This window comes from Actinia tenebrosa, unplaced genomic scaffold (genome assembly GCF_029948245.1).
Source record: "Actinia tenebrosa isolate PJP-AT-01 unplaced genomic scaffold, QUT_ActTen_1.0 PGA_scaffold11__36_contigs__length_13525064, whole genome shotgun sequence".
Taxonomy (NCBI): domain Eukaryota; kingdom Metazoa; phylum Cnidaria; class Anthozoa; order Actiniaria; family Actiniidae; genus Actinia; species Actinia tenebrosa.
In genome coordinates, this window is record NW_028292571.1 from 2,896,351 (window position 1) to 2,923,343 (window position 26,993).

A 26,993-nucleotide genomic window follows, 5' to 3' on the forward strand; every position below is an offset into this window, starting at 1 on the left:
AAGAGGAAAATGACAGGATAGATTAGCAGCATAAGACAGTGGTAGGTAAAGTATTTAGTAATGAAATTTTGTGAAATGAAAAAAAAAGCCACATTTGATTTAGTCTCCTCAGCAGCCGTCATTAGTTTCCGTCCCAGTTCCTCACGAGGAGGGCCCGAGAGGATCTGGGGCCGAAACTAATGACGCTGGCTGCGGAAGAGAATACATTTGATTCATAAGGGATTTGTTTTGAGGAAGGGGAGGGAAACTTGTAAAATAAAAGAAACTTGAACATTTTACCAACATCATCTGAAGATCTTCATGTGACTAAAATCTGCACGGAGGTATCCCTTGCACCACACAGAAGGGAGAATTCGTTGTGGTTGCCTGGCTTCCATGTGTTGCTCTTTGTTAAGGCAAACCACGACGAACAGATATGTACAGCTGTAGCCACGGGAAGGCGATGGCATTGGTTGAAATAAACCATCAAAAACAATGATCAACCAATTGTAAAAAACACTTGTTCCATCTGCGTTACAACTGGTTTTTATACACACCAAGGTTTTGGATTTTTTATTTTGTTTCAGTTCTTGTTTAACTGAATGTAAACTTTTTTTTCAAAAACTTTTGTCATTCGTGATTTTTGTATCTTACCCACACATGAAAACCGATGAAAACTCGTACAATTGAATATCAAAATCTAGTAAACTCAAGTTTTCAAGCTTCTCGAAAAATAGTTAAAACTTTAGTTATGAAAGGAATAAAAGTATTTTAATGAAGAATTAGGATAAGAAAATTTTGTGAATTTTATCGGATTTTTTTTATTACTTTTTTGGTACGTAGGAGGTGAGGGCACTGGAAGGCGAAATCGGGTTCATGAAGAACTTCAGACATGAGAGAATAGTACAGTACTATGGCATGGAAACTACTGATCTACATATTTATATCTTTATGGAGTATATGCCAGGGGTAAGTAATCTGAAATAACATTGGATTGATTTGCTAAGACTATTTGTAATGTGCGTGTCAGCAATTTGTGTTACAAGTGAGAATGTTAGAGTACTCGCACCTACACGAAGGAAAGTTGAAAAGTGTAAAAATGCATTGTTTTCGTTAGGAAGCTCCCTCCAGAAACATAAATCACTAATGTTTCTGCACTTCTCCCCCGTACCCCCTCCTCCCCCACCCCACCATATAACCGCCCCCTTTAATTTTCTTTTTTATTGTATAAAATTACATAGCCCCGGTCTCGTGGACCCCTAAAGAACGTACCGCTCCCCATCCACTAGAATTTTGCCAACCCCAGTGGCTAATGAATAAAAAAACCTAAACTATGTTTTCGTTTTCAGTCATCGGTACATGAACATATTAAACAACACGGTGCGTTAAATGAGAGTCTGGCTAGAAGGTATACCCGACAGATCTTGGAAGGAGTCTGTTACTTGCACTCTAACAGAATAGTACACAGAGATATCAAAGGTAATCAGCTTCTGAAGATGTTATGTAAATTTGGATGTTGAAGTTTATGCTAATTCTAAGTGATAGCAGTTGAGGAGCTCACTATCATGGCTGTGTAAAATTCACAATACAGATGTGCCTTGACCGTGTAAAGTTGCAGCGTCCAAGCATTCTGATTGGATGAGCGGTGAAGTCCCCTGCTGAAACGACAACGGCACCTTCACGGCTGCAGTTGGAGTTATGAAGGTTTTTCCATGTCATATGCTAATGCTGTGACGTATGAGGAGGCATTTATGGTTATTTGTTGTTCCTCGTAATTCGAAACACCGGCTTCTATGGAAAAACTAACTTGCAATCATTTCTATAAGAGCAATGGGGAAAACAATGACGTATTTCAAATTTAATTTATCTGTACCAGTAGTGTTTTGTATATTAAATGATTACTACTCATACGTCACAGCATTAGCATATGGCATGGAAAAACCTTTAAAACTTCAAGAAGTTGCACTTAAACTATATATTTTTTTAGTGTTATTCAACATCTTACCCCATGTAGAATTAATACTGTGAATATTTTCAGAAGGGTGATAGGCACTTTAAAGATCACGATCATTTTCGTGCTTTGCTTTTTCTTAATTCAGGTGCGAATATATTAAGGGATCTCCATGGCAACGTCAAACTCGCAGACTTTGGAGCTTCCAAACGATTACAGGTAACAAGAAAGAAACCAAGATGACAGAACAGCGTTATAAAACACAGTTGCTGTCTCGTGCATTTGTAACTTTAAAAGCGATTTATAAAAAGGAATTTCAAAGGAATTTAGTTTTGGGAGGAACACTTTCTGTAACTATTAATCGTCTCTTGGTTGTGGACTTGACGACCTGTCAGTGTTGATCGTGATTATGTTTCTTTTTTACCTCATTGCTGGACGTAACATAATGAAGAAATAGAAAACGCGCGCGCGTGCTGTGTACATTTGTAAAGCACGCCGGGGTTGCCGGGCAGAACACGAGACAGGTGTTAGGAGAAGCGCGACGCGTTCTCGACACTTTTCTTGTGTTCTGCCAACCCCCAAATGCTCTATTTCTCCATACAGCACAGCGAGCAAGTTTTTTTTATTTCTTTTATAAAATACAAATTACAGTAACCGTTATTTTGGATAGGAATGACACAACTGAAAATGCGCGCGCATGCTGTATGCTCTCATAAAGCACGCGCTCCCATCAACATGAAAATCTTATAACAACAGAAACTCATTCTTATTTTCTTCTTATATATAGACAATTCGTAGCAAAACTGGTTTCCGTTCGGTGCATGGGACGCCTTACTGGATGGCGCCTGAAGTAATCAATGGAGAAGGCTATGGTAGGAAGGCTGACGTCTGGTGAGTATATTCTTGTTTCACTGTACACTAATGGCGTAGCGAGGTCTTGACCACAGGGGGAAGGGCCAATGTATCATTTTCCCGCCAATATACACGCGTGCGCGTTTCATGTTTAGAGTTTCCCGCCATATCCACAGGAATCCCGAATAACTTAATGAAATTTCGGTGCCGAGACACCAGGTGCAAAACAGAAACTCGTAATCTTATTTAAAGAAAAACTATCAAATCAATAGAAATTAGACTTATCTTTCTCAAAAAAAGAAAAAGAAAGTGTAGGATATTTAGATATTTAGACCGCAAGAATTATTTTCACTTACGATTTGTTATTAATTTGTTTGCGCAGGAGTATCGGATGTACAGTGGTAGAGATGTTAACTACAAAACCCCCATGGGCCGAATTCGAACCAATGGCAGCATTGTTCAAAATAGCTACTCAAAACACGGAACCCGATCTACCACCTGAATCTTCACAAGATGCGGTTGAATTTGTGCGCAATATTTTTACTAAGTAAGTCGTAAAGAAATTGTGGGTGTATGCATATGTGTAAAAAAAAAAGTTCAATGAACACAAAGATCTGTACAGGAAAATGGACTTGTAGGTGTTATTTGAAAGGGTAACAGGGTAGCAGGTCTTGTAATCATTCATTAAGGAGGCTTTGGGTAGTTTTAGTCTGGCACACCTAGCCGCATTGAAACGGCTACAACTTCGTCTTGAATAACTCGATCTGCAAGCGCTTTTCACACAATGTCAGGAAAGGATTAAAGGTTTCAAAAATGATAAATTAGTTTAAAGCGGCCTTTTCATTATGACGTAATGATGACATCATAGAAATCGTTTACCGCTTATTTTCTCGAAAACTAGACCTAAACTTTCAAAGCGACTTGCACCAGTCGATAGTATTCATCAAGACACCTAACATATTGCAATATGAAAAAAATGTATGAGAGCGTTTTCCAAATATTACGCGGTGAATATTTTCATGGACTTTTACTATTATTTCCAGCGTGTCAACTTTATACCTTCAAAATCGGGACTTTAATTTAGTGGATTCAATATTTTTAGTAGCTAGAATATAGGTACGGATATAGACACTGTCCTTATTGAGTATGAATCAAATTGTGACTTTCTTTCTAACGTTATGGATTTTTTGATATGAAGCTAAATGACCCCATTTGTTGTCAAAAGCGATAGAAAATATCGTTGAAAGCGGCATTCAAAAAATCGTCGAACGATTTTTTTCTAAATGAAGTCACTAAAAGATATCTTTTACAAATATTCTCCTTTAATTTCATATGCATTGAAGGGTTTTAAGGCAGTCAAATAAAAATAAGTACGCTCGATACTAACAGCACACGACAAGGAATAACACGGAAGTCAAGCGTGAATAATCAACAAGCAGCCCGTGAGCGAAAGTAGTTATGAGCGTACTTATTTTTATTTGACTGCCTTAAAACCCTTCAATGCATATGAAATTAAAGGAGAATATTTGTAAAAGATACATCTTTTAGTGACTTCATTTAGAAAAAAATCGTTCGACGATTTTTTGAATGCCGCTTTCAACGATATTTTCTATCGCTTTTGACAACAAATGGGGTCATTTAGCTTCATATCAAAAAATCCATAACGTTAGAAAGAAAGTCACAATTTGATTCATACTCAATAAGGACAGTGTCTATATCCGTACCTATATTCTAGCTACTAAAAATATTGAATCCACTAAATTAAAGTCCCGATTTTGAGGGTATAAAGTTGACACGCTGGAAATAATAGTAAAAGTCCATGAAAATATTCACCGCGTAATATTTGGAAAACGCTCTCATACATTTTTTTCATATTGCAATATGTTAGGTGCCTTGATGAATACTATTGACTGGTGCAAGTCGCTTTGAAAGTTTAGGTCTAGTTTTCGAGAAAATAAGCGGTAAACGATTTCTATGATGTCATCATTACGTCATAATGAAAAGGCCGCTTTAAACTAATTTATCATTTTTGAAACCTTTAATCCTTTCCTGACATTGTGTGAAAAGCGCTTGCAGATCGAGTTATTCAAGACGAAGTTGTAGCCGTTTCAATGCGGCTAGGTGTGCCAGACTAAAACTACCCTGAGCCTCCTTAAGTAGGAATTAGAAGTGCTTCTTCGAATAGTTCTTTGGGCAAGTTTTCTCTAGACGCGCATTTAGTGTTAATGCTTTTGCAAGTGTTTTAATAACTAAAACCTGGATCGATTTTCTTCACAGGGACTCTAAATCCAGACCGTCTGCAGATGACTTGTTTCATTTCAGCTTTGTCTTTAACTCTTCTGTATCGACCTGTTTATAGCTAATGGAGTAATTCACCAAAATATCACAAACAAAATTTTGTTGGCTTATAACCAGAAGACTTGACGCGATAGAATATGTATCTTTCATTATCCAAAATTGTTGAGAAATGCTGCGATATACTCAAGACGTTGCTTGGCGATCCGCGGGACAAGTGAACGATATTCCGGCATCGGTGTTTGATCCAAGGATTTGAAAATTTTCAAAAATTTGTAAACAATTTGAAAAGTTTTCGTCTGGCAGAGTAAAATAAGTCCATTATTGTGATACTGGAAGACACCAAAGCTGATGACCAATTAATGAATGTGAATCTATGAATTTGAATGCGACGTAAAATTAAATTAGACTGGCACAGACAACAACCGTATTGATTGGTAGAACCAACGGTTGCTGTCACTTCAACCAACATGCATTCTGGTTGTAAATAATCAAGTTATAAAATAGAAGAAATGAAGATGTTGGTGGAAGGTTTTCAAGAGAATTATTCTAAATGATGATATGAATACAGTAATATACTACTGGTAGGAGAGACATTCTACGTTATATGAAGATAAGGAATATATGGTTAGTCGTACATGGATATGGACTCGGGATTCCTGTGTCGGTGAGTAAGGAATCAACATGCCAAGCTGGGTCTAGCCTTGTTTTTATTGCGTTCTGGTTTAGCAGCAACTGGCCTTTTGCAATCAATAGTCACGTGACTGTAATGGATGGCAAAAAGTCTGCTAGATTTTCCAAAGAATTTATAGCTCAATTACTATAGCTATAGATATTTAGGATTTTATAGTTTGTTTGCCATCCAACAGAGCCTTACCCAATGACCTGTGAGCTGAATTTATATATTGTTAGAAAGGTGATATATCAGCACGTGACTGTAAGCTGCAGATGGCCTGTTGTCCTTTATTGCACTTGTTAGAGATGAGCTGAAGTTTGTGTACCATTGGTTTGACACATCTCGGATGTTACAGCGCACAGTGATACACACCTAATTCAAAAAACGTCATCTCCAAAGGCAATAGACGATAGGTCATTCCGACATGGAAATGGTTTCGTTGAATACAAAGAACGTCGAATCAGTCTCAACACTAAGGTCCATGTTCCTGACAAGAATAAGAAGCAGAAACACAAGTCATTCCAGATATTCTTGGATCTTGGAATGACATATATCCTATCGCTTTTCGCCTATCTCCTATTATTTTGAATTAGGTGTATACAAACTACAGCTCAGAGATTCGACTGCTATTACTTTTCATGATATATGCCAGTATACACCTAATTGAAAAAATGTAGTCAGGTTTGAGAAGGTCATATCATCGAAGCTAAGACCGAAAAGGATTTTGGGTACTCCGAAATGTGTATTATATTTGCATATAGACATGTAAAAATGCACAGTAGAGCAAAGTCGGTCGACCTAGATTAACGACATGCCAAAGCCATGATGCATAAAATGTGCACAGGAAGGGAAAACAGCAATACGCATGAATTAGCATAATTGTTTGTCTTCCCATGCTCCCCTTCGGTCTTAGCTTTGATGATATAAACTTTTATTGAACCCGACAACTTTTTTTCAATTAGGTGTATTGGATGACAATACTGAAAAATCAAGCATATCTAGGATGCTGTGCTGTTCAGTAGCTTTATATTGAATTTTTTTTTTGACTTCCTTTTACTGACTATGTTATTTGTATTTGCATACTATGAGCAATAACACTTTTGATTTTTGTTTGTATATATGTGTTGCTAGTTGCCCTTCACCTGGCATATTTTATCATCCAGACAAAAAATGTTGGCTTCTGTTACAAATCCTTAAATGGTCATTTTAAAGTGTATATCAAGGGGAAAAATTTTTTTTTTGAAATTACTTATATATGAACAATGTAGTAGTATGGTTGCAGTATTTTTGTATGTGGAATTTTCTCTACGGAGATATAAACATTTGAAAATACAAATGAGATGATGTGCTGTTTTGATGAAATGTTTTGGAAAGTACTGCTATTTTTAGCAAATCATCCTTATAACTGAAATATATGGTTTTGTACACTTTTAGGTTATTTCACTTCAGAACACTTCATAAATTACACTCATTTGCATTTTGATATTTCAAATGTTTATATCTTTGAAAAATACTGCAACCATACTACTACAATGTTCACATAAAAGTGATTTTGAATTTTTTTCCCATTGATATAAAGACGGTCATGTTCAAGGTGTGTCTGTTCAGGGTGTGTCTGTGTGTCTGTCCTGGGGTGCGCAATTATCCTCTCCCCCTCCTTTTTTTGATTTCTTTGAACGTTTTCCAATCTAATCCATAACCTAATCCTGTTATCTTTTGAACCTAAAAGCATAATTGCTTTAAACCATGACTGTTAAACATAAGTTGAATAATTTGCCATCTAAATAAGGGTGACTAGCAGTCTATAATTATTGTGAACTACTTGCTTTTTACGTTAAGACAGTTACGAACTTTGTTATAGTTTACCTACATTTTGTATTTGATTTTTTTGTATGTTTCTTTTGTAATTTTCGTTTTATATTCGACAAAAACTCGTTGCCTAGAACTGTCACTAACAAGGGCGGCACTTTCGTGCAGTTTATTAACATTAATATACCTTTTTACTGATACGGCGGCCATCTTGAATTCTATTGTTTTCTAAGAGATTATGGGATGTCGAGGGAGTAAATATTGGAAAATCTATGAACAGCACAGCTGTCAGGGTGTCTTTATATAGCTTTACGTTATCCAATGTGAAACACATCTTAAAGCTAATTGAAGTTGCTGGTAGTTGGAGCGATATTTAAAACACCAAAGCGTAAAATGATTTGAAAACGTAACTTCGCCACTGTTCTTTAAATATTTCTACGTTTGGGCATCCCATAACTTAAGATGGCTGCGAATCGGTAAAAAGATCTATAATAGTAGATTTCTTATAGCTGTCGCCATAACAACAGTTCAGTTGACTTTGGGCCACGTTCGAATGATTAAAATTCAGCATGATACCGAGGCTCCTTGGAATAAGGTTTTGAAAACTGTATATTACATTATAACATTGTTGATTTAGTGAATTAACTAAGTTGTCTACCAAATTTGCCTTATTGTTAGGAGCATCGTATATTATTTTATTCCTACTCGTAAATGTATTTGCAGACACGTGTTTGTACCGTACATCAAGTACCATAAACTAAAGCCTCGCAATCAAGTCTGGATTTTAAGATATAGAATGTATCCTATTTCGATTTGTAACAAATCTTAGCAGAATCCTCAATGCTGGTGTCACATTAAAACCTTAGACATATCTAAGATATCTCTATCCATAGTTATCACAAAATTCCTCTCATTACTTGAATCTAAAGCCACCAAAGTGCAATGTGCGTTCAATGTTATATCTAAGTGTTAGAAAACCACATATGAAACTATCATATGTTTCTCTTTAAAACTAAATAGCTATTCCAAGATTAGTCAAACGCGTTCCTTATGAGTGGAAAACGTCACTAGCGTGACCTGCAAATGGCTTCCTCTCTGTAACAATCATAAACCATGAAAAGGCACGTCAGCCAAACACGGAGCTTCATGTGGAAGCCATTCAAAAGTCGTGTTACCGTACGTTCACCACTTATAAGGAATCTGCATTGATATTTTTTCTCAAAGGTTTAATGATGTTAAATTATCTCCATGGTAAAAGTGATAAATAATTTAGAATTCTAAGTATAAAGACATTATTTAAATCAACCATTGATTAATAGGGTGTAAAACAAGGAATATTTTTGTAAATAATTTTTTTCGAGTTCATTATGTGAATATCAAATATTGTAGATATATCATTATCTAAATGTAGATATTTTGGCTTTTCTAATTAAAAGTTCAAAAAATCAAGCTTGTTGAATAAAGCAATAAGGAAATTGATCGATAGATGTGTCTTTTACTTGACTGTTGCTGTCGTTTTATTGTTGATGATGTTGTTTCTGCTCAGTGTTGCCGTTGTTGTTTTTGCTGGTAATGGTTGGTGCTCCTTTTGTTGCTGCGGATGTTATTCCTGATGTCGTTGAGGTTGTCGATGTCGTTTCTGCTGATGCTGCTACTTGTGGTGGTGAAAGTCAGCTGGCATGGACTTCTTGCTGTTACTCTGTTGCTGAAGTTGCTACTGATTTTGTTGTGATTGTTGTTGCTGGTGGTGATGATAATAATGATGATGATGATAAAATAATAATAGTAATAACTTTATTTAACGTGGAAACATACTCTTAGCTTAACACTAGTTTACAGGTAGTCCACCTAAGACTGAATATAAAACTACAGTAAAATATTAAAATATACAATTCATAAATAATAAATATATCCAATAAAATACTATTTAAAATAATATATTAACACAAACGCGTACCCCAATTCCTGAATATATATCCCCAACTAACCTAATTCTAATCCCTGTCCTAGCCCTAATCCTAATCCACTCCCACAAAAACAAAAATAAAAGATGTTGACTTATGCTGTTGCAACTGTTGTTGTTGATTCTTTCGTTGCAGCTGTCGTAAAATTGCTGCTTTTATAGTTTTTGCTTTTGGTGTTGGTTGTAGCGTGCACGTGTTTTTTTTTTTTTTGTTTTTTTTTTTTACAGGTTTAAAACCCCCATTCAAGCATTTCTGCTCTCATGATTACGCAACAAAACACATGATGACCAAAATGGTTGACATAGCAGAGACTAATGACAAACCTTTCGTTAAATTCAATCAAAATGGCGCGCTAACAGCAACCAGCGATTGAGAAGCCATGCTGAACACTCCAGGCAGCCAGGGGCTTCGCTGAATCTGGTACTCAGGAGCTCGCCAGCTGGTCCTTTATTTTGAAAGCTCTTCATAAATTTATCCGGATCGGCTTGTGGATCAGTTGATCTTTTAGTTTGTGCAGCTCACAGTATCAGATATGCGCCTAAAATTTTATTGGCAAAAGGTGAGACTCAGTTGTTTGATCATTGTAGAAAGAGGTTATTTGCGAGAACGGACCGGAGAACCGAAGAATTTTACAAAACCTCCTGAGGAAAGAAATCAGCAAGACTATATCTAGTGTATAACGTAACAAATAAACTACTTTATATATATATATGCCTGCACGTATTTCTCATATATACTATAAATTGACTTCTTTTGTATGACCCACGTGCCATACTTTTCGCTTCGTCGTTATATGGTATCAAATTAATTGAAGGGGCTGTCTGAATACACTGTAGTTTCATCTGCATTAAGCAGTCAACCGGCAAAACACACAGAGATGCGCAGCCCCCTCCCCCCCCCCCCCCCCCCCCCCCCTCAATACGTAATAAATGACCAAAATTATGGTCAAGACTGAAGCACACTATTTCGTTCTTGATTTCTGAACAATAGAATAACTTAATATTCAGGAGTTTTCTCTTAAAAAATAGGGTTTCGAAAGCTGCTTCGAAAATCAAGTCCGGTACTAAGGCACCTCCCATGAAAACTACCCATGAGGCAATGCGTACCGTGTGTGTAAATATAACATGGGAAACACCGCTGAATCCTTTCCTCTCATCTTCACTTCGAGCAAGTGAACATATCACTGTTAAAAAATACCAAAAAATCGCACTCAAACACCAACAGAACCCCTCAAAGGCATTGTTCTTACTAGATGAAAGCCATCACTAGCCTATCCTGGTTTTTACATCCGCATTGATAGCAAATTCGGTGAATTTTTAGAAGTTTCTTTTGGCATTGTGCGGGTGTGTGTTTGTCAGTCAAAGTATTTGCCTTTGCCAAGACATGATAGACTTTTTGAGTATTGACTATTTACTTTCGTAACTACGCTTCAAGGCTAGAATGTAAGCCCATTTATTAGCCATGGTTTCTAAAATTGGAGTTATATTCTGCATGACGTGAACTGGAGCTTTGAATATAGCTGCGGATCTTTATATACGATGGATAGAATGAAAGGCACAGAGACAGAAGAGCCGCCTCACGTTCTAGTTTGTAGTAAGGTAAGTAAAAGCTTTAAGCTTAGATTCCTTCCTGTTCAGTGATTGGGGAATTTAGCCTTATGTCGAACTAATTTATTCCTTATTCGAAGTCTAGGTATTTGAGATTGTTATTTTTTCCTTCGTCTCAGCACTCAACTTGCGCTTTTTCTCTTGTGGTTTCCTGAACAAAAGCCCAAAAGCGCCGCTCTCATAAAACTCAGTTCGCCTTATTTGAGAGTATGCCAGCTGAATGAAACGTTTGATAGAACAAATTGCCATCTTTATTTTCTCTAGAAGCTAGGCCAGGGATTTGTCTTGTATTGATTGCTTACAGAACAAGATATTAGCTGGAGTAGACGATAAAAATCCTTATCTTGTATACAACATCTTTCTTCCTTGTGCATTGCGAAATGACTAGGTACTTGCACAATCGAAACGAAAAAATGACGAGATTGAAAATCGTACTTGAATATATTAATAATTGTCATGCTTGCTTTTATTTGTCTTCATCTTCGAACTTTATCTTTTTTTTAAATTAGGATGACTTAAATCTATCCCTTCCAGCCAAATTTTCATGAATTTGAAATGCCAACATCATCTTAGTATCGTTTACCATGTGGTTCATAAAGTGTAAACCAAAAATTTATGGAAACAACTAATTTTTACCATATTATTAATACTAGAATCACTGTCATAGGACTTCTGGTTGTCATCAAATTTAGTTTTTTTATTGCATCTATTGTTAATGAAAACCATACCTATATAGATTTCATGTTGTTCAAATTAACTACATTAACTTTATCCAACATTTCGTACATAAATAACGTGAGCTTGTATATATTAAAGCTGCTAACGAGAAGATGTATAATATTCTTCAGCGGACTAACTCCGTGTATTATACGATTTTAAGACTTAAGTTCCTAAATTAAGATCAAGATTTATGTCCAGATATAAGAGATGTTTGGGTATTTTGTGAGTTACAGCATTTACTATTTGTATTACTTCATTTTCGACTTCATGGAGTAGTAGTAGATTGGGACATGGATGTTAAAGCACTTGCTGTCTGTTAAAGCACTTGCTGTCTGTTTTAACCAGTTTATATATGTCAATCATTTATGACATATTGCGCAAAGGATTAAAATTAGAGCTAATACTCCCAGTTCTTGAAGACTCATCTTATTTTTACAACAGTATCCCTGAAAACAAATTCAAATTGTCACATTCAAAAGGATCTAAGTCAACAAATAAATATTCAATATTCAATTTGCAGTTTGTTTTAATTTGTAAACAAGGAGTTAAATTTGTTGCACTAGGGATCATGTTCAAAATACCATGTCGTTGACCTTTAAAATTTATCTCAAGTTATCAGTCACTTTGAGTTATGGATTCATGATTACAGCCCTGTACATCTGATAAGACTAATGGCATGCTCTGTCCTGTATTGTGCCACTAGCACTAGTCCTCTTATGTTTAGTATAATAAGCTGGCTAGCTGTAGTCGGTGTTGTTAACTTGTTTTTATGTTATTTATTGCTCTGCTTTTTATTTCAAAAACATATTTTAAATAAATTTTCTGCAACTGATTAAAATGTGGAACATATTTTTTGAATAGTTAATTTCTATAATGTCCATTTTCTGCCTAGTTTTTTTTTTTGTTTGATTATTTTTACATCATATAGTTTTTATTCTTATATATTTTTCAACTTTTATAGTTTTTACTTTTCATTTTTGAGGGCCATAAGTTTTAATATTAAAGATTTCAATAAAATAAATAATAAATAAATTAGGATACAGTGAAAGAATACAGTAGTTGTTAGACTACGTGTATATGGTAGGGCACAGGGCATCGTACTCATTTTTTCATTTCTCATTTTGTCCTTCCCATTTCATTACATATTTTAACTATATAGAGCAGCAGTTCCATTAGCAAACCTTATCCATAAGCACCAGACCATACAGGCACTAAAGCTCTTTAATTTCAATCATTCATATCAGGATTTTCATTTAGTTTTGCAGTATTAGGACAAAATCGTGAACTAGCCAGAGAGTCCTGGCAGGGTTGAAATAATAGGAGAAGATCATTGTAGTTTAAGCCGGAGAATTTTGCTAAGCTACCAGAGCATTCTCTGACCCTTAATGAAAACCCTTGTATATATATTGCCGTTTAGCTGAGAGGTATGTTATTATTATTGGATAATATGTTAATGCAAACATTATTTGAATTTTCCAATTCCTTCCCAAATATTTTTTTTTTCCTTATTATTTATGTTTAGGGGCACAGTTTATTTTCCAGAAGCTTTATACTCTTTTTTTTCTCATTGCTTTTTTTTTTTTTCTCCATTTTTCATTGTTATTTCTGGGAATTGACCTACCTGTTTAGTAATGAAAATCAATTTGAATCTTATATTTATTTACTAGTGCTTAACCCATTAATCTTATGTTTTTCAACTTAGATGGAAAAGATTATTCACATGATGCAAGATGAAAAGATAGGAGTCCCTATCAGGACTGTAAAGAGTTTCATGTCTAAGATTCCTAGTGTTTTGACAGGTAAAGAATATCTAGACAATTAGTCAAACTCTTATACTTCAAATGCCTACCAATTTGAATGACTGTTGTTCTGAACACACTAGCCTCTCTTACAATGTGAAAATGCTTTTGTGTTTCCACGTGAACATGAGGCTAGTCACTCCAGAACAATAGTTATTCAAATTGGACGTCGTATTTGCATTCTCTAATTGGTGAATAATCTGGAACATCAGTCAACCATGTACTGTATACTTACACCTATTACAAAACATTTGTCAATGTCAATGTTCTGAATTCTGAAATCTGAGACACTTTGCCAGCACAGGTCATTTAGATATTGACTTCTAACTAGAACTACACAATCAACTGGGCTTTAACACATTATTAGTAAACATCCTTTGTGGTTCTTTTACATCTCTTTGTTGTAGGGTGAGGTAGTGTGGAGAGATGGGACCACCATTTTATGTGGTCATCTGAGCTACTTGAAGGTCTAACCATTTGTAGTTGTTATTAACACCTTCTTCTCAGTTCATTTAAGACCCTGAGTGTTGGTCCGGCCTTTACTCGAACCACGACCTCCCGCACAAAAGTCCAATGCTCAGCCAACTAAGCCAGTCGGGTGGGAGTAAATTAGTTTATGTGAATTTACTTTCATAATTTTTTATATCAAAAAAATGGATCAAAAAACCATTGATAATCTGTGAATTTATATTTAAAGGATCAGAACTTATTGACTGGATGGTTGAGCACTTGGCAATAGAAGATAGAGGTAAGTTAAAGAGATTTACTCCTTATTGTTTCCAGTAGTTTTTTTGAAATATTTATTATTATATCTGCATTCTGCAAAAAAATATCTTGAGACCTGGACAACCCAGGAAGCCCAATTCCATTAGGAAGTAACTCTTCTCCTTTAACCTCCCTCTCCCAAACAACATTGATAATGGGCTGTGGAGGGAGGTTAAGTATGAGGGTCTGATCATTATTTTACTTGCCCATCGGCCCATTGTAATTATAACATAACATAAAACCTATGATCTGCATTTTTTGTAACCATACATGTATATATACTTATAAGCATAAGATTTGATTGTTGCTACCAAATGAAAAACATTGTACCTTGTTAACAAAAATTAAGAGGTAAAGCAAAGTTTTTGATAATAATTTTTAATTGATTAATTTTAATTTTTAAACTTTACTTTACTTAGTTTGTTTGCTTGAAATTCAACTACTTTCAATGAAAGCCAACATTTCCCCCCCCCCCCCCCCCCCCCTAAACTAAGCAATAAATAATAAATTGTTTACATCTGACATCATTAGGGTAATACTGTATGTGCATTAGTGTAGTGCTCATACTATTTTTGACTCTCATATTTGTTTCTCAGGTGAAGGTGTTCATTTGGCTTCCTTGTTAGCTGCATATGGTTACATATTCTCCATTACGGACCATCATTTAATGGTCAAAGATGATGGATCATACTACAGATTTCAGGTAGATGCAAATATCATTTCTATAATTTTATGATTTATATGAATTGAATTTACCAAATTTGTACACCTTACAGTGCCTGTGCTACATGTATGTAGTTTCCATAAACTAGAGGTTCGTCTTCAGTCAGACAATTTTCACTGAGTTGATGTTTATTTATCACATGTGAATTAATCATGCAATTGAACAATAGTACATGATATCCCCTAAATCCACATGAATTCCTTGCTATTAAGTATTAGCTTGGTGTAACTTCAGTGGGTCTTCTCCGATAAAACTAATGAATAAACATGGACTCAAAATGTCCACAACTGTGTGTTGTGTGACCTTGAGGTCAGTAAAAGAACTGGCACGCCTATGCATGTGATGATCACGCAACCGGAAGTAGGGCACTACAATGTATGTCTGCTGCTGTTGTGCTACAGTATATCTGCTGTTGTTGTGCTGTGCTATGTCTGCTATGCTATGATGTGCTATCTATGATGTGCTGTGCTATAATGTGCTGTGCTGTGCTGTGCTGTACTAGGTTGTGCTGTGCTTTGTCTGCTGTGCTATGATTTGCTATCTATGATGTGCTGTGCTATAATGTGCTGTGCTATAATGTGCTGTGCTATAATGTGCTGTGCTGTACTAGGTTGTGCTGTGCTTTGTCTGCTGTGCTATGATTTGCTATCTATGATGTGCTGTGCTATAATGTGCTGTGCTGTGCTGTACTAGGTTGTGCTGTGCTAAGCTATGTTTTTAAAATAATAGGAGAGGATTATGAACTGCTGGAGAGTCATGGGGACCATGTGAACATTTTACAAATTACTAAGCTATTAATGGAGAATTTTGCTTAGTTACTAGAGCATTCTCTGATCCCTGATCCTTAATGAAAACCCTAAAACAATAATTACTATTAATTTTGCAAGTTATTATTGTTTATTTATTTTTATATTTTTTTCTTTATCAGACTCCTTATTTTTGGTTATCAAATAATTGGGAACCAGAAAACATAGACTATGGTGAGTATAGAAGTTAGTCTTGTGTAAAGAAACTACATCAAAGACCATATCATAGTGCCAACTTTAGCAGATGGTAATCTACTTTGTAGAACTCCTTACTTTTTTTGCTCAGAGTTGTATTATTAGTAGCTCCACAATGTTTTGACGCCAGCAAAATACACCTAGTTGCAGGGGCGGATCCAGAAATTTTAGAAAGGGGGTGACTATTACAAAGGTTTTACCAGGAATTCGAGGAAAAGGGAGGTGACTGTTACTAACACTATACTGAGAAATTTGAGCAAAATGGGGGGATGACTAGTCACCTACTTCACCACCCCTGGACCTGCCCCTGAATTGCAAACAAAGAATTAAGGGGGTGTCGGTTCGACTATGCTTTACATTTACATATTTTGCTGAGCTTTTAAACATATGATTGATCTAATCTGTTTATCATTCCAGCTGTTTATCTTTGCAAAAGAACTATGCAGAATAAGTCTAGATTAGAGTTGGATGATTATGAGGCAGTAAGTACTATCTTTCATGTACTCAATGGGAGATTTTTGCATTTATGCATGCATGCTTTAATTAGGTTCAGTAATCCTCAATACTTGTACAATCCATGGTTTGGGGTATTGTTATTCATTGTAAATATCATTATGACATTGCTCTTAAAAATTCTTTTCATCTTGATACAGTATTTGAAATTGAAACAAAAAATTAAATTTTAAATACTGTGTTGATGAAACGAATTTTTACCACTCTTTTCATTGCTATGCGCTGATTGAGACAACAGTAGCAACAGGGAAATAGGACAATAAGTTGCCCCCAATCCAAAAATACAAAGGTACTGACCAACGTATTTGATTGACGGGAAGTGTATTGTACAAATTTCCTCTCACGACTGTTGTCTCAATCAGCCTGGGGGGTGCTCCCCTATATTTGCTATACGGGTATGTGCTGCCCTATAGGGTATGGTTTTTCGGCTTTTGGGTCTGGGGTGGGGTTTCATTTTTTGACATTTGGTCTGGGGTAGGGTATCATTTTTGTCTGGGATAGGGTTAACGATTTGGTCGTTTTTGTCTGGGATAGGGTTAACGATTTGGTCGTTTTTGTCTGGCAAATAGGCTACGCTTTCTGCAGGCACAAAAACAATAAAAACATTAGTAAATATTGATTGCAATCTATTGAATGACCGTCATTTCCGTCATTTAGCGTGGGATAGGGTGTACAAATTCTTAGTTTTCGTCTGGGGTAGGGTATGTAAAATCAAAATTTTAGGTCTGGGATAGGGTCAGGGTTTTGAGGTCCTGGCGGCACACCCCTCCCCAAGTTGGGGTGGTAGTACCCCCCCGTCCCCAGGTTGATCATTAGCATTAGCAATGAAAAGATTGGTAAGAGTATTGAAACCAACACACAACCAAATTTTGTATTATGTTATTATTTATAGTTATATTAGTTCATTTTTAAAGCTTGAAAGTTTGAGCCCTCTGGTATCGAGCCCTTGTTCAGGCTTTCCTAATATCAGTTGAACAGATAGTCTTTAAGATGACCATCTGTATATTGTGTTGATCAATGATTACTTATGAGCTATGCATTCAACTGGATATTGTCTGATATTTGTATTTACAGGAAAATTTAGCAAAACTTCAAAGAACTTTGTCTAGGAAATGGGAATTTATTTTCATGCAAGCTGAGGCTCAGGCTAAGTAAGTCACTGTACACTTTTATTGAATGGACACATTATTAAGTGGACATCAATCAATCAATCAATCAATCCCCACCCCTTGGCCACCCCTCCCCCCCCCCCCCCCCCCCCCCAACACCCAATGCAACTAAATGTATAAATAATTGTTAAAAAATTTAGTTGTATCAATAATTGTTAAAAATTCAACTTTCAAAGCCCCCCCTTCCCCCTAACATTGATAGGTACAAAGGGAATTCAGAAAAACACTAAGCTGCAGTTTGGATTTGAACCCACAACCCTCCACACAATAATATTAAATATTATAAAATAATTGGGATACTACGTGCGCTATGATTGGTCGAAAACCATGTTTGATGAGAGTATCAAAACATCGCGCACGCTCATTGGTCAATTTGAATAAGACGGCACGTAGGGAGAATTTACTTATACTTTGCTTTTTTTGATCTTTTCGCGCGTTTGTTATTTTATAAAACAGATCAAAAACAGTTTTTCATGTTTGATAGAGTGCTCGCACTAAAACCGTGAACATTATATAGTACTAATTAGTACTATTTCATGCAGAATCCTTTGTTTTCTGTTGTTTAATTATCACTATTTAGTGCTAAAAATTAGTATTTGTTTCACGGATTTAGTGTGAGCACTCTACTCTGATCAAAACACTTGGGATGTTGGGAGAACACTCGAGAGCAAGGAAAACTGTTTTTGATCTGTTAATTAAGTATTATTGTGTGGAGGGTTGTGGGTTCAAATCCCATCTGCAGCTCAGTGTTTTTCTGAATTTTGATAATATTTATTATTATAATGTACAAATTCTAAGTTAATAAGTTTGAATATGATCAAATGCTCACAATGAATAAATTGATAACTTTTTTAATACATGTCAGAAAACTAATGCTTAAATATTCCCTAAATGTTTAGAGTTGATAAAAAGAGGGATAAGATGGAAAGGCAGATACTAGACAGTCAAGAAAGAGCATTCTGGAATGTTCATAGACCTCCTGTGAGTACGTTATCTGCAGGAATGCACTACTGAATTCCCTTACAAATTATGTGATTTTAGTTGGTATTTCCTGTCTCATACAGAACGTTCATCTACTGAATAGACTATTTTTGAATAACTCAAATACTGATGTGTTAGTTGATTACAGACCCATTTTACTCAGGGTTAGCCTTTCATTGTCAAAATATTCACAAATACCATAGGCTAAGTAAAGAAATCACAACAGCAGTACAAACATTTAGAAATTTTTACAGACCTTCAACACTGAGTAACAGATAATTTGAAACTGGGGTAATTGCAAGTTTTCAGTATGATTCTTTCTGGTGGTCAGTGACAACGTGTTCAATAGTTAAAAAAAACAAAAGGAAAAAAACTGGTCATGATGCTAATCACCTAAGTACACTAGTGTCGTAAACTCAATATAGTTGAACTGAAAACATGTGAAGGTGCCTCTGGCAGCCGCTATACAGTCCATGTATGACCCAGGAGCACAGCTCTAACAAGTTTGAATTCCTTAGGGTTGATTTGAGAGACATGTGAAGGTGCCTCTGGCAGCCGCTATACAGTCCATGTATGACCCAGGAGCACAGCTCTAACAAGTTTGAATTCATTAGGGTTGATTTGAGAGACATGTGAAGGTGCCTCTGGCAGCCACTATACAGTCCATGTATGACCCCAGAGCACAGCTCTAACAAGTTTGAATTCGTTAGGGTTGATTTGAGAGACAAACACTTTCATCAACTGATTAAAACCTTAAATACACTGTAACTTGTTGAAATTTTATTAAAGGAAGAATGAATAATTTTTTTTTTTACATTTATATGAAACAAAATGGTTGAACCTCAATTTTATTATGGCTTCTGAAAGCCTAAATTATTAGTTTATAATACCAACAGTCAAGTGATAGTCGACAAACATGACGTGTTGACTGGTCATGAAGTACACTATTACCTTAAGGGTAAGACTGTTGATCACTGCATTATGTGCATTTATATAATAATAATATTTCTGCGGCAGGATCAAGAGAAGACATACAGAAATCATTAACATCCTTAGATCAAATATGTACTGTAAACACTGTTTGTTTGTTTATGACCAATTTTCATGTTAGCATTTGTTTTGCTTTGTTTTGTAGCCGGGGTGCGTATCAGTGACTGAAGTTGACATCAAAAAAGCTTGCAAATCCGAAGTCTCTCCAAACACTAGACGAAAGGTACAAAATTGCTCTTCCTTTTTTTTGGATAAAGTGTCGGACACAGTTTTAGATTTAAAATTTAGGTGGCGGAGTGGTGTTTTTCCTTCTTCTATAAGCAACTTTTTTTCTTACTTCTATTCCCAGGCTAAGGTTTTGCGTTCTGGATTATCAAGTCTAGAAAATTGTTCTCCCCTTGCTGCTTTCACTGCACTAGATGAAGTTAGGATTGAGGTAAGAATGCCCGGATAAAATTGTGAATGGAAATTGAAAAATAATGAGAATGGAGATTTAGTTAAACAGTAAGGAATGAGAAATGAAATCAAATTAAGCAAACCAGTAATAAATATTTCAGTGCAAATTGAAAAACATTGGGCACCTAGAAATATTCCAGGCCAATCTTTGGGCAATCAAATTGACTTTCTAACCACAAGATAACAGAAAGATAACAATAAGATAACAATAAGGGGCGAGGTCAAAACAATGGTCCAAAATAGGGACCCGATTTAATAGATTAAGGTGGTGGGTACCGGTACATACCATCTCCCCCTCAGAGACCTGTTTAAATGCTCGATATTGGGTGCCATTTTCTATACACAAATATGCTTTTTAGCATACATTCAGACAGACAGTCCATTCATTTCTGTGATTTGGCTTTTAGTTTTGGAGATATTTGGGGACAAAATCTAATATTTTACTTCCAGAGGTGGTGGGTACCGGGTAACACCACCCCTCCCCCCTAAATCAGGTCCCATGAGATGACAATTGTTTTGCCATCATCACTTATGCTTCTCACTGATTAAGAAACATTCTGGAAATATTTCTAGGTGCCAAGGGTTTTTTGATTAGCAGTGTATTAAGTGGAGAACTAAGTTGGGAGTGAGAATGATTATTATTGAAAAAGAACGAAAATGGAAAATGTAGGAATGAGATTTAGACTATCCAATAACCAACCTGTATCTCTAGGTCAAAGAACTGAAAGAAAACCTTCACAGAAGAAGAATGAAAACCTCCCAGGCCTCTGAAAGGTAACCATAATGTAACATAGATATACATGCATGTTTTTTAGGGTAAATATGAATCAATCCAATATGACGTCTGCTTTTGTTGGACATTCACTATCATTCATTATGACATTGCATGCCTAGATTTGGAATACGCCAGTGGTACGCAATCAATGCATACCACTTTGTTTTTGAGACCACAGACTTGTATACGCAGGCTGTGCTTCACACAGTTTTGCAAATATCATTAGCTTTTGCAGTGTGGGACAATCACAACAGTGCAAGGATCCAACTAGGTGAAAGCACAAGGATCGAATCGGAATTTAGAAGCCGCAAAAGTGGTGATTTGCCTGATGCAGTGCTGCATTATTAGTCAAACTTGATTATGTTTTTAATCAATTGTTCTTTTAATATTTTCAGTTTAATCCAACATTATGAACTATATGCAGAGTACGACTCATTCATATCTTGTCCAGAGCCATCCAATCCCTGGATAACTGATGACATTACCTTATGGGAACAAGATAATTCCTTGTAAGCACATGCTTTCATGCAAACTACAGTACATGGCAGGGACATGACGACAGCATTAATTAAAGCCACCATTAAAGCATATAGACCTTTATATTATTTTTGTTGCAAAGTTATCCCATTGCAGACCACATGTCTTTCCATAGTGAATAAGATTCCTTATTACACATTTTTTAAATAGAACACATTTCAGTCATTACCAGGATTCTTCAGTATATCTGGAAAACCATTTAGAAATCCCTGGAATTACCCTATTACAATCTTCAAAGTTTAGCATAACAAACCAGTGGATATTCTACTGATATTTCTATTTGTGTTGTCAGATCTTACGTTCCTCCTAAGAGGGTCAAGCGATGGGGCTTCTCATTGTCTGAGCTACTCCAAGATCCCCTGGGGAGAAGACATTTTACACGATTCCTTGAAAAGGAATTCAGTGCAGAGAATTTAGGGTGAGTATATAAATTGCTAATTGTATTCTCACTAATAGGATTAACAACCCGGGAGGGGGGGGGGGGGTACTCCTTTGTTCAGGTGGTAGGGGTGATCGGCGGTCGATTTTTAAAATGGCCCCTAAAAGGTACGCATAAATTAAAAAGGCTCTTAAAAACAAACCTGATTTCAAACCCTAAAAGGTACAGCTTTATTTCAGTAATTTACTATTAACCCAGGCTATCAATGCAGGTTTAACGAATGACAGGACAGCGTATAATAAGATTATAACGATGATCATGTTAAAGAAATATTTAGTGCATCATTGTAAAGTCAACTGTCAGCAGCATAGCATGGATAACACGCATAATAAATGACCCCAAAAGGTACAGAGTTATGTTGTGTAATTGACTTTTGAGCTGGAACCCCTAAAAGGTCCACACAGGGAACATTTTCAACCCTAAAAGGAGCACCGATCACCCCTACCACCTGAACAAAGGGAGTACCCCCCGGGATTAACACATTACTTCCAAGGTGAATGTAAGGGTTGAAAGTAATTCCCTAAATCAACTGTTGCAGTTTCCAACTGTCTCACTGACTTTACAATGGTGAAGCAAATTCATGTAAAGTAATCAAGATGTAGATTGAGACCAGGATCGCAACAGGACCCGGTTGTATGAAGCCTGGATAGCACTATCCAGCAGATAAATCCTTATCCAGTGGATAAGTCGATGCTGTTATCCAATAAATTTATCTACTGGATAAGATTTATCCTTCAGATAGCGCTACCAGGCTTCACACAACTGGGCCCAGGGGCATGGTAAGGACCCAGGAATTGAGGGCGTCACATGTGCCTCGACCCTCCTTACGCTAGTTGATACCATCCATACCACTGGTGCAAAATAACTGAGGATAAGTGTCTGAGCTCCACCTGTGCAGCACCCACCACCATACAGGGCTGACTGCTTTGCCTCATTCTGATCCTTTTCTCTAGATTTTGGTTGGCTTGTGAGAAGCTCAAAGCAACACCAGTTAAACATGTTCCAGAGAAAGCTAAAGAGATTTTTAAGTAAGTGTAAAATACTTTGATTATCCTTATTGGTCAAGCCATTGTTAAAATACCTAGGCTTGAAGAGGCAGTTTTTCTTTCTTTTTGAAAAGACCTTTCGATCTGATGACAAGTACGAGTACTAGTATGAGTACAAGTTTTTAACTTAAAGATTGGCACTATCTTTTCCTCTATGTAGATTGAAACTTTAGATTGTAAAAAATTGGCAATCCACTACGATCCAGTGTTAACCACATGCACAGGATCAATTTTAAACTCGTACTTGTACTCGATCTTGTACTCTTCGTTGGATCTAGAGGTCCCTAATATGCATTGCATAGAAGGTGGAATGGGACGAAAAGAGCGATGATGGAGAAAGGGAAAAGAAGTAAAGGGGTAGGCAGAGGGGATCACAGGCATGCAGCTAAACTATACCTGCTCTAAAATATAAATTCTTACTTAGTCATTCTTATTCAGTTCTTTAAAGGTTTTTTCGCTCTCTGTAGTTAGTAGAAGGGGTAGGCAGAGGGGACCACAGGCATGCAGTTAAACCATACTTGCTCTAAAATATAATTTCTTACTTAGTCAATCTTATTCAGTTCTTTGAAGGTTTTTTCGCTCTCTGTAGTTAGCAGAAGGGGTAGGCAGAGGGGACCACAGGCATGCAGTTAAACCATACTTGCTCTAAAATATAATTTCTTACTTAGTCAATCTTATTCAGTTCTTTGAAGTTTTTTTCGCTCTCTGTAGTTAGTAGAAGGGGTAGGCAGATGGGATCACAGGCATGCAGCTAAACAATATCTGCCCTAAAACATAATTCCTTACTTAGTCATTCTAATTCAGTTCTTACAGTTGATTTCATAAAACTTTGGCCATTCCATGTCTGAAGTTCGTTCGCAAGTTCACAACTTTGTAATCAATTTCACTAAGAAGTTCCGACGGTTGTCGGCAATCTTTCAAACTGATAACACAGTAGCTTCTAAAACTCATCAAATCTACCGTTCAAATTCAAATTTCAAAATTTTATTGCGACAAAAGGAATTTGACTCTGTACGTTGTCTGGAATACAATTTTTGAAAGGTTTATGGTTTAAAGAAGCAATTCCAGTAAATATTTGAATTCTAGACATAAACAAGTCACGGTTGATTGAACCAATTTCACAAAACGTATGCAAGTCCAGGACCAACTTGGAGAACTTGGGAACCAACTTCAGAAGTAAAGCGGCCGAAGTTTTGTGAAACCAACTGTAAAAGGGTTTTTTTCACTCTCTGTAGTTAGTAGAAGGGGTAGGCAGAGGGACGTACCACTATACATTGTTGAAATCCCCCTTTTTGCTTGCATACCAATGTGAGCTATGTACAGTATGATTGTCCAGTTGCTTTAAAAGTTTTCTTTTTCCTCTGTGATAGTGAATACTTATCCAAGGATGCAACATCTCCCATCAACGTAGATTGCAAAACACATGAAGAAGTAGAACTGAATCTAAAGAATCCTGGTAGATATATGTTTGATGCTGCACAGGTGAGATTGAAGATTAAAGTTCCTTCTCTTGAATAGAAGGTTTTCACGGCGGCCATTGTCAATGAATTCTTTTGTTATATCCTCCAACATGGCCGCCGTGTCTTTTATTTAATTCTCTTGGGAATGGTTGAAAACCATTAATAGAACACTCAACCTGTGAGTTAACCAATGCCCTTAGAGAGCCAACTTATATTTTGTGAACTTAAAGAGTAACGGGATGCCACCGTGTTGAATTGTACCTAATTCCTAAACACTGCTTTCTAACATGGCTGCCAGGGAATAAGCCATGTTTTCAGACCTTATTAAACTATGCACTGCTGTCGGCACTTGCAGTGGTGGTTGCGGTGGGGATGCATACAAACGGATCATATATTCCGACCCTACCTCTAAAATACATGTAGAGGTGTCTACAATATCCAAAGAAAATGGGGAGGGGGGGGGGGGGGGGGGAGTTAGTTCTTAGTAACCCCAGGATGCCTCTTTATTAAATATTGATGTTGTATCTTGACATTGACTTTGTTTAGGATCATATATTCCAACTCATGAAGTCAGACAGTTATAGCAGATTCCTACGTAGTGAACAATATAAAGAGCTTATGAAAGCACCTGCTTTCAAACAAAAAAGGTATGTTGGAATACCTGCCTCCGCTATAAGCTATTTCTCAATTCTGTGTCACACGAAGTGTCCCTTGTTTTGAATAGAATAGTGTGTGTAATAACACTGCAAACTACCCACCTCCCCTGGAGATATTAGACTATGGCCAACACAGACAGTGACCAATGGAAATAGAGGGACTTGGTGCTGTTCTCCCACAGTGGCAATAGACCTCTTGCATGTGACGTCAAAGCAGCTCAATTTGCAGGACAAACCAAAAGAATTTCAATGTCATGAGAATTGGAAACCTTTTTTATGTCCTCCAAATTGAGCTGCATTCTGACGGGCTGCAAGGGGTCTACTTAAGACAAATCCTATACTAGTACTAGTAAATCCCTAGTACAGCCTTGTTTGACTTTATCTGGAATGAAGTAGTGCAACCAGAATGGAATGTCTTTTGGCTGTTACGTCATCCAATCAAAATCCGCTAGTCTTCAAAGCTGCCATGTTGGTTCAATTGAACGAAAGATTTGTTATTACAAATCAAACACATTGGAGTATATCCTCTCTCTCACCAAAATGTTACTACAAAGTCATGAGAGAACCCAAAAAGTTGGACTTCTGGGCTTTATCCAACAGGGTTCGTGCTACTCCCTAAACTCCTTGAAAAATCCTTGAATGTAATTCACGTTTTCAAGGCCACTTGAAAAGCTCTTGAATTTTACGATTTTAGCGAAACTTCTTAAAAACTCCTTGAATTTTTGCTTTGATCATTACTTGCATGGTTCTGAAATAGATCTAGTCAGAAAGATTGGATAATCTGAAAGTCGGCCATGTGCAACAACCGTGTAAAACCTTGGCATAGTTTGCTGAACATACTCCTTGAAAATTCATTTTTGGGTCCTTGTATACTCCTTGAATACTCCTTGATCTTTTATTTTTTTATTTAAACATATTGACTCTCTGTGCTCTCTCCAAGAGCTAGGCTCATCGTGGGAGATTACCAATTAACAGTAATTACAAGGTTTCTGGAGTTTTAGGGAAAAGAAAAAAAAAGTTTAACATATTAACAAGAAAAATTTTTTTAAGTGGTTACCTCAGCACGAACCCTGTTATTAGTCCCTCTTTATTATCAACCATCATGGCCGTGACCATCTATAAGCCAAGTGATAGGTGGGAGACGTAGTGACGTAGTGAGTTTAGTCTAACAACGCGACTTGTTCCATTTCTTTCAGTCCTCTCCCAACAAGACCCCTTCAAAACCTTGCTCGCATCGCTGGCTCGAAAACATGACCTGGTTGTCATGGAAACCAAAGAAATTGATTTTGTAAACTTATTTGATTGCTATGTATACGATACATATAATATAGATAATATAGCAATAGATATGACAAAAAATTATCGTTCAAAAAAAGATTATTTCTTACGCAGAAATTATTTCAATTTTATTGTTAATTGAAGCAATTTTGGAAGCAGTCAGACAATTTTCTAAGATAGTTAGATTGCGTTAATTATTTCTACATTTTTATAGCCAACGTAGCGGCTCTCGGGGGACTGGGGGGGGGGGGGAGTCCCCCGGGAGCCGCTACGCTGGCTACATTTTTAGGACAAAACGGGTGCAAGATAAGCAGCTTTATACGCATATTCGTCGGAAACGTAATTTTACTTATACTTTGAGCGGTGAAAAAACATGTAAATATCTGCACTCGGGTTTGTTTTTAGAGTTGAATATAAGTTATCATGATGAGAAGCGTAGAAAGATGATGGTTCTGCTTAGGATGGTTGATTAACAGTCTTGTGCTTCTGTATGTACATGTTGATTTGCCAGTATCGTAGTTTTTCTTCGACGTTTTAAGACAAAGGTATGA

At 36.5% G+C, this 26,993-nt stretch overlaps 2 protein-coding genes across 6 annotated transcripts in view; both read left to right on the forward strand.

Annotated features, from left to right (window-relative positions):
• LOC116292986 (mitogen-activated protein kinase kinase kinase 2) overlaps window positions 1–9,047 on the forward strand; it is a 31,687-nt gene extending 22,640 nt beyond the window's left edge. For 4 of the 5 annotated variants that reach the window (XM_031700357.2, XM_031700360.2, XM_031700358.2 and 1 more), the window contains 6 exons: window positions 823–948; window positions 1,329–1,458; window positions 2,079–2,149; window positions 2,718–2,821; window positions 3,165–3,329; window positions 5,060–9,047. In XM_031700357.2, coding sequence (XP_031556217.1) covers window positions 823–948; window positions 1,329–1,458; window positions 2,079–2,149; window positions 2,718–2,821; window positions 3,165–3,329; window positions 5,060–5,141 — 678 coding nt within the window. In that variant the 3' untranslated portion in view covers window positions 5,142–9,047. Of the gene's footprint in view, window positions 1–822; window positions 949–1,328; window positions 1,459–2,078; window positions 2,150–2,717; window positions 2,826–3,164; window positions 3,330–5,059 lie in introns of those variants that run through there. The other variant, XM_089027480.1, reaches the window with a different exon arrangement.
• A 1,619-nt stretch (window positions 9,048–10,666) lies between these two features.
• Window positions 10,667–26,681, forward strand: LOC116292983 (regulator of G protein signaling 7). The gene is made up of 17 exons (XM_031700352.2): window positions 10,667–11,124; window positions 13,556–13,652; window positions 14,350–14,400; window positions 15,014–15,120; window positions 16,070–16,121; window positions 16,560–16,624; window positions 17,730–17,806; window positions 18,724–18,805; window positions 19,941–20,018; window positions 20,145–20,231; window positions 20,964–21,025; window positions 21,422–21,535; window positions 21,856–21,981; window positions 22,956–23,030; window positions 24,419–24,530; window positions 25,055–25,155; window positions 26,361–26,681. The coding sequence occupies exons 1-17, from the start codon at window positions 11,065–11,067 to the stop codon at window positions 26,416–26,418; spliced, it is 1,404 nt and encodes a 467-aa protein (XP_031556212.1). The 5' UTR covers window positions 10,667–11,064; the 3' UTR covers window positions 26,419–26,681.
• Window positions 26,682–26,993: the final 312 nt, after the last annotated feature.

Bases quoted from the DNA above. Each gene is read 5' to 3' on its own strand.
- LOC116292983 (XM_031700352.2), top strand. From the start codon at position 11,065: ATGGATAGAATGAAAGGCACAGAGACAGAAGAGCCGCCTCACGTTCTA. The intron at 14,401-15,013 runs GTAAGTTAAAGA...TTTGTTTCTCAG, and splicing joins CTTGGCAATAGAAGATAGAG to GTGAAGGTGTTCATTTGGCT. The intron at 15,121-16,069 runs GTAGATGCAAAT...TTTCTTTATCAG, and splicing joins GATCATACTACAGATTTCAG to ACTCCTTATTTTTGGTTATC.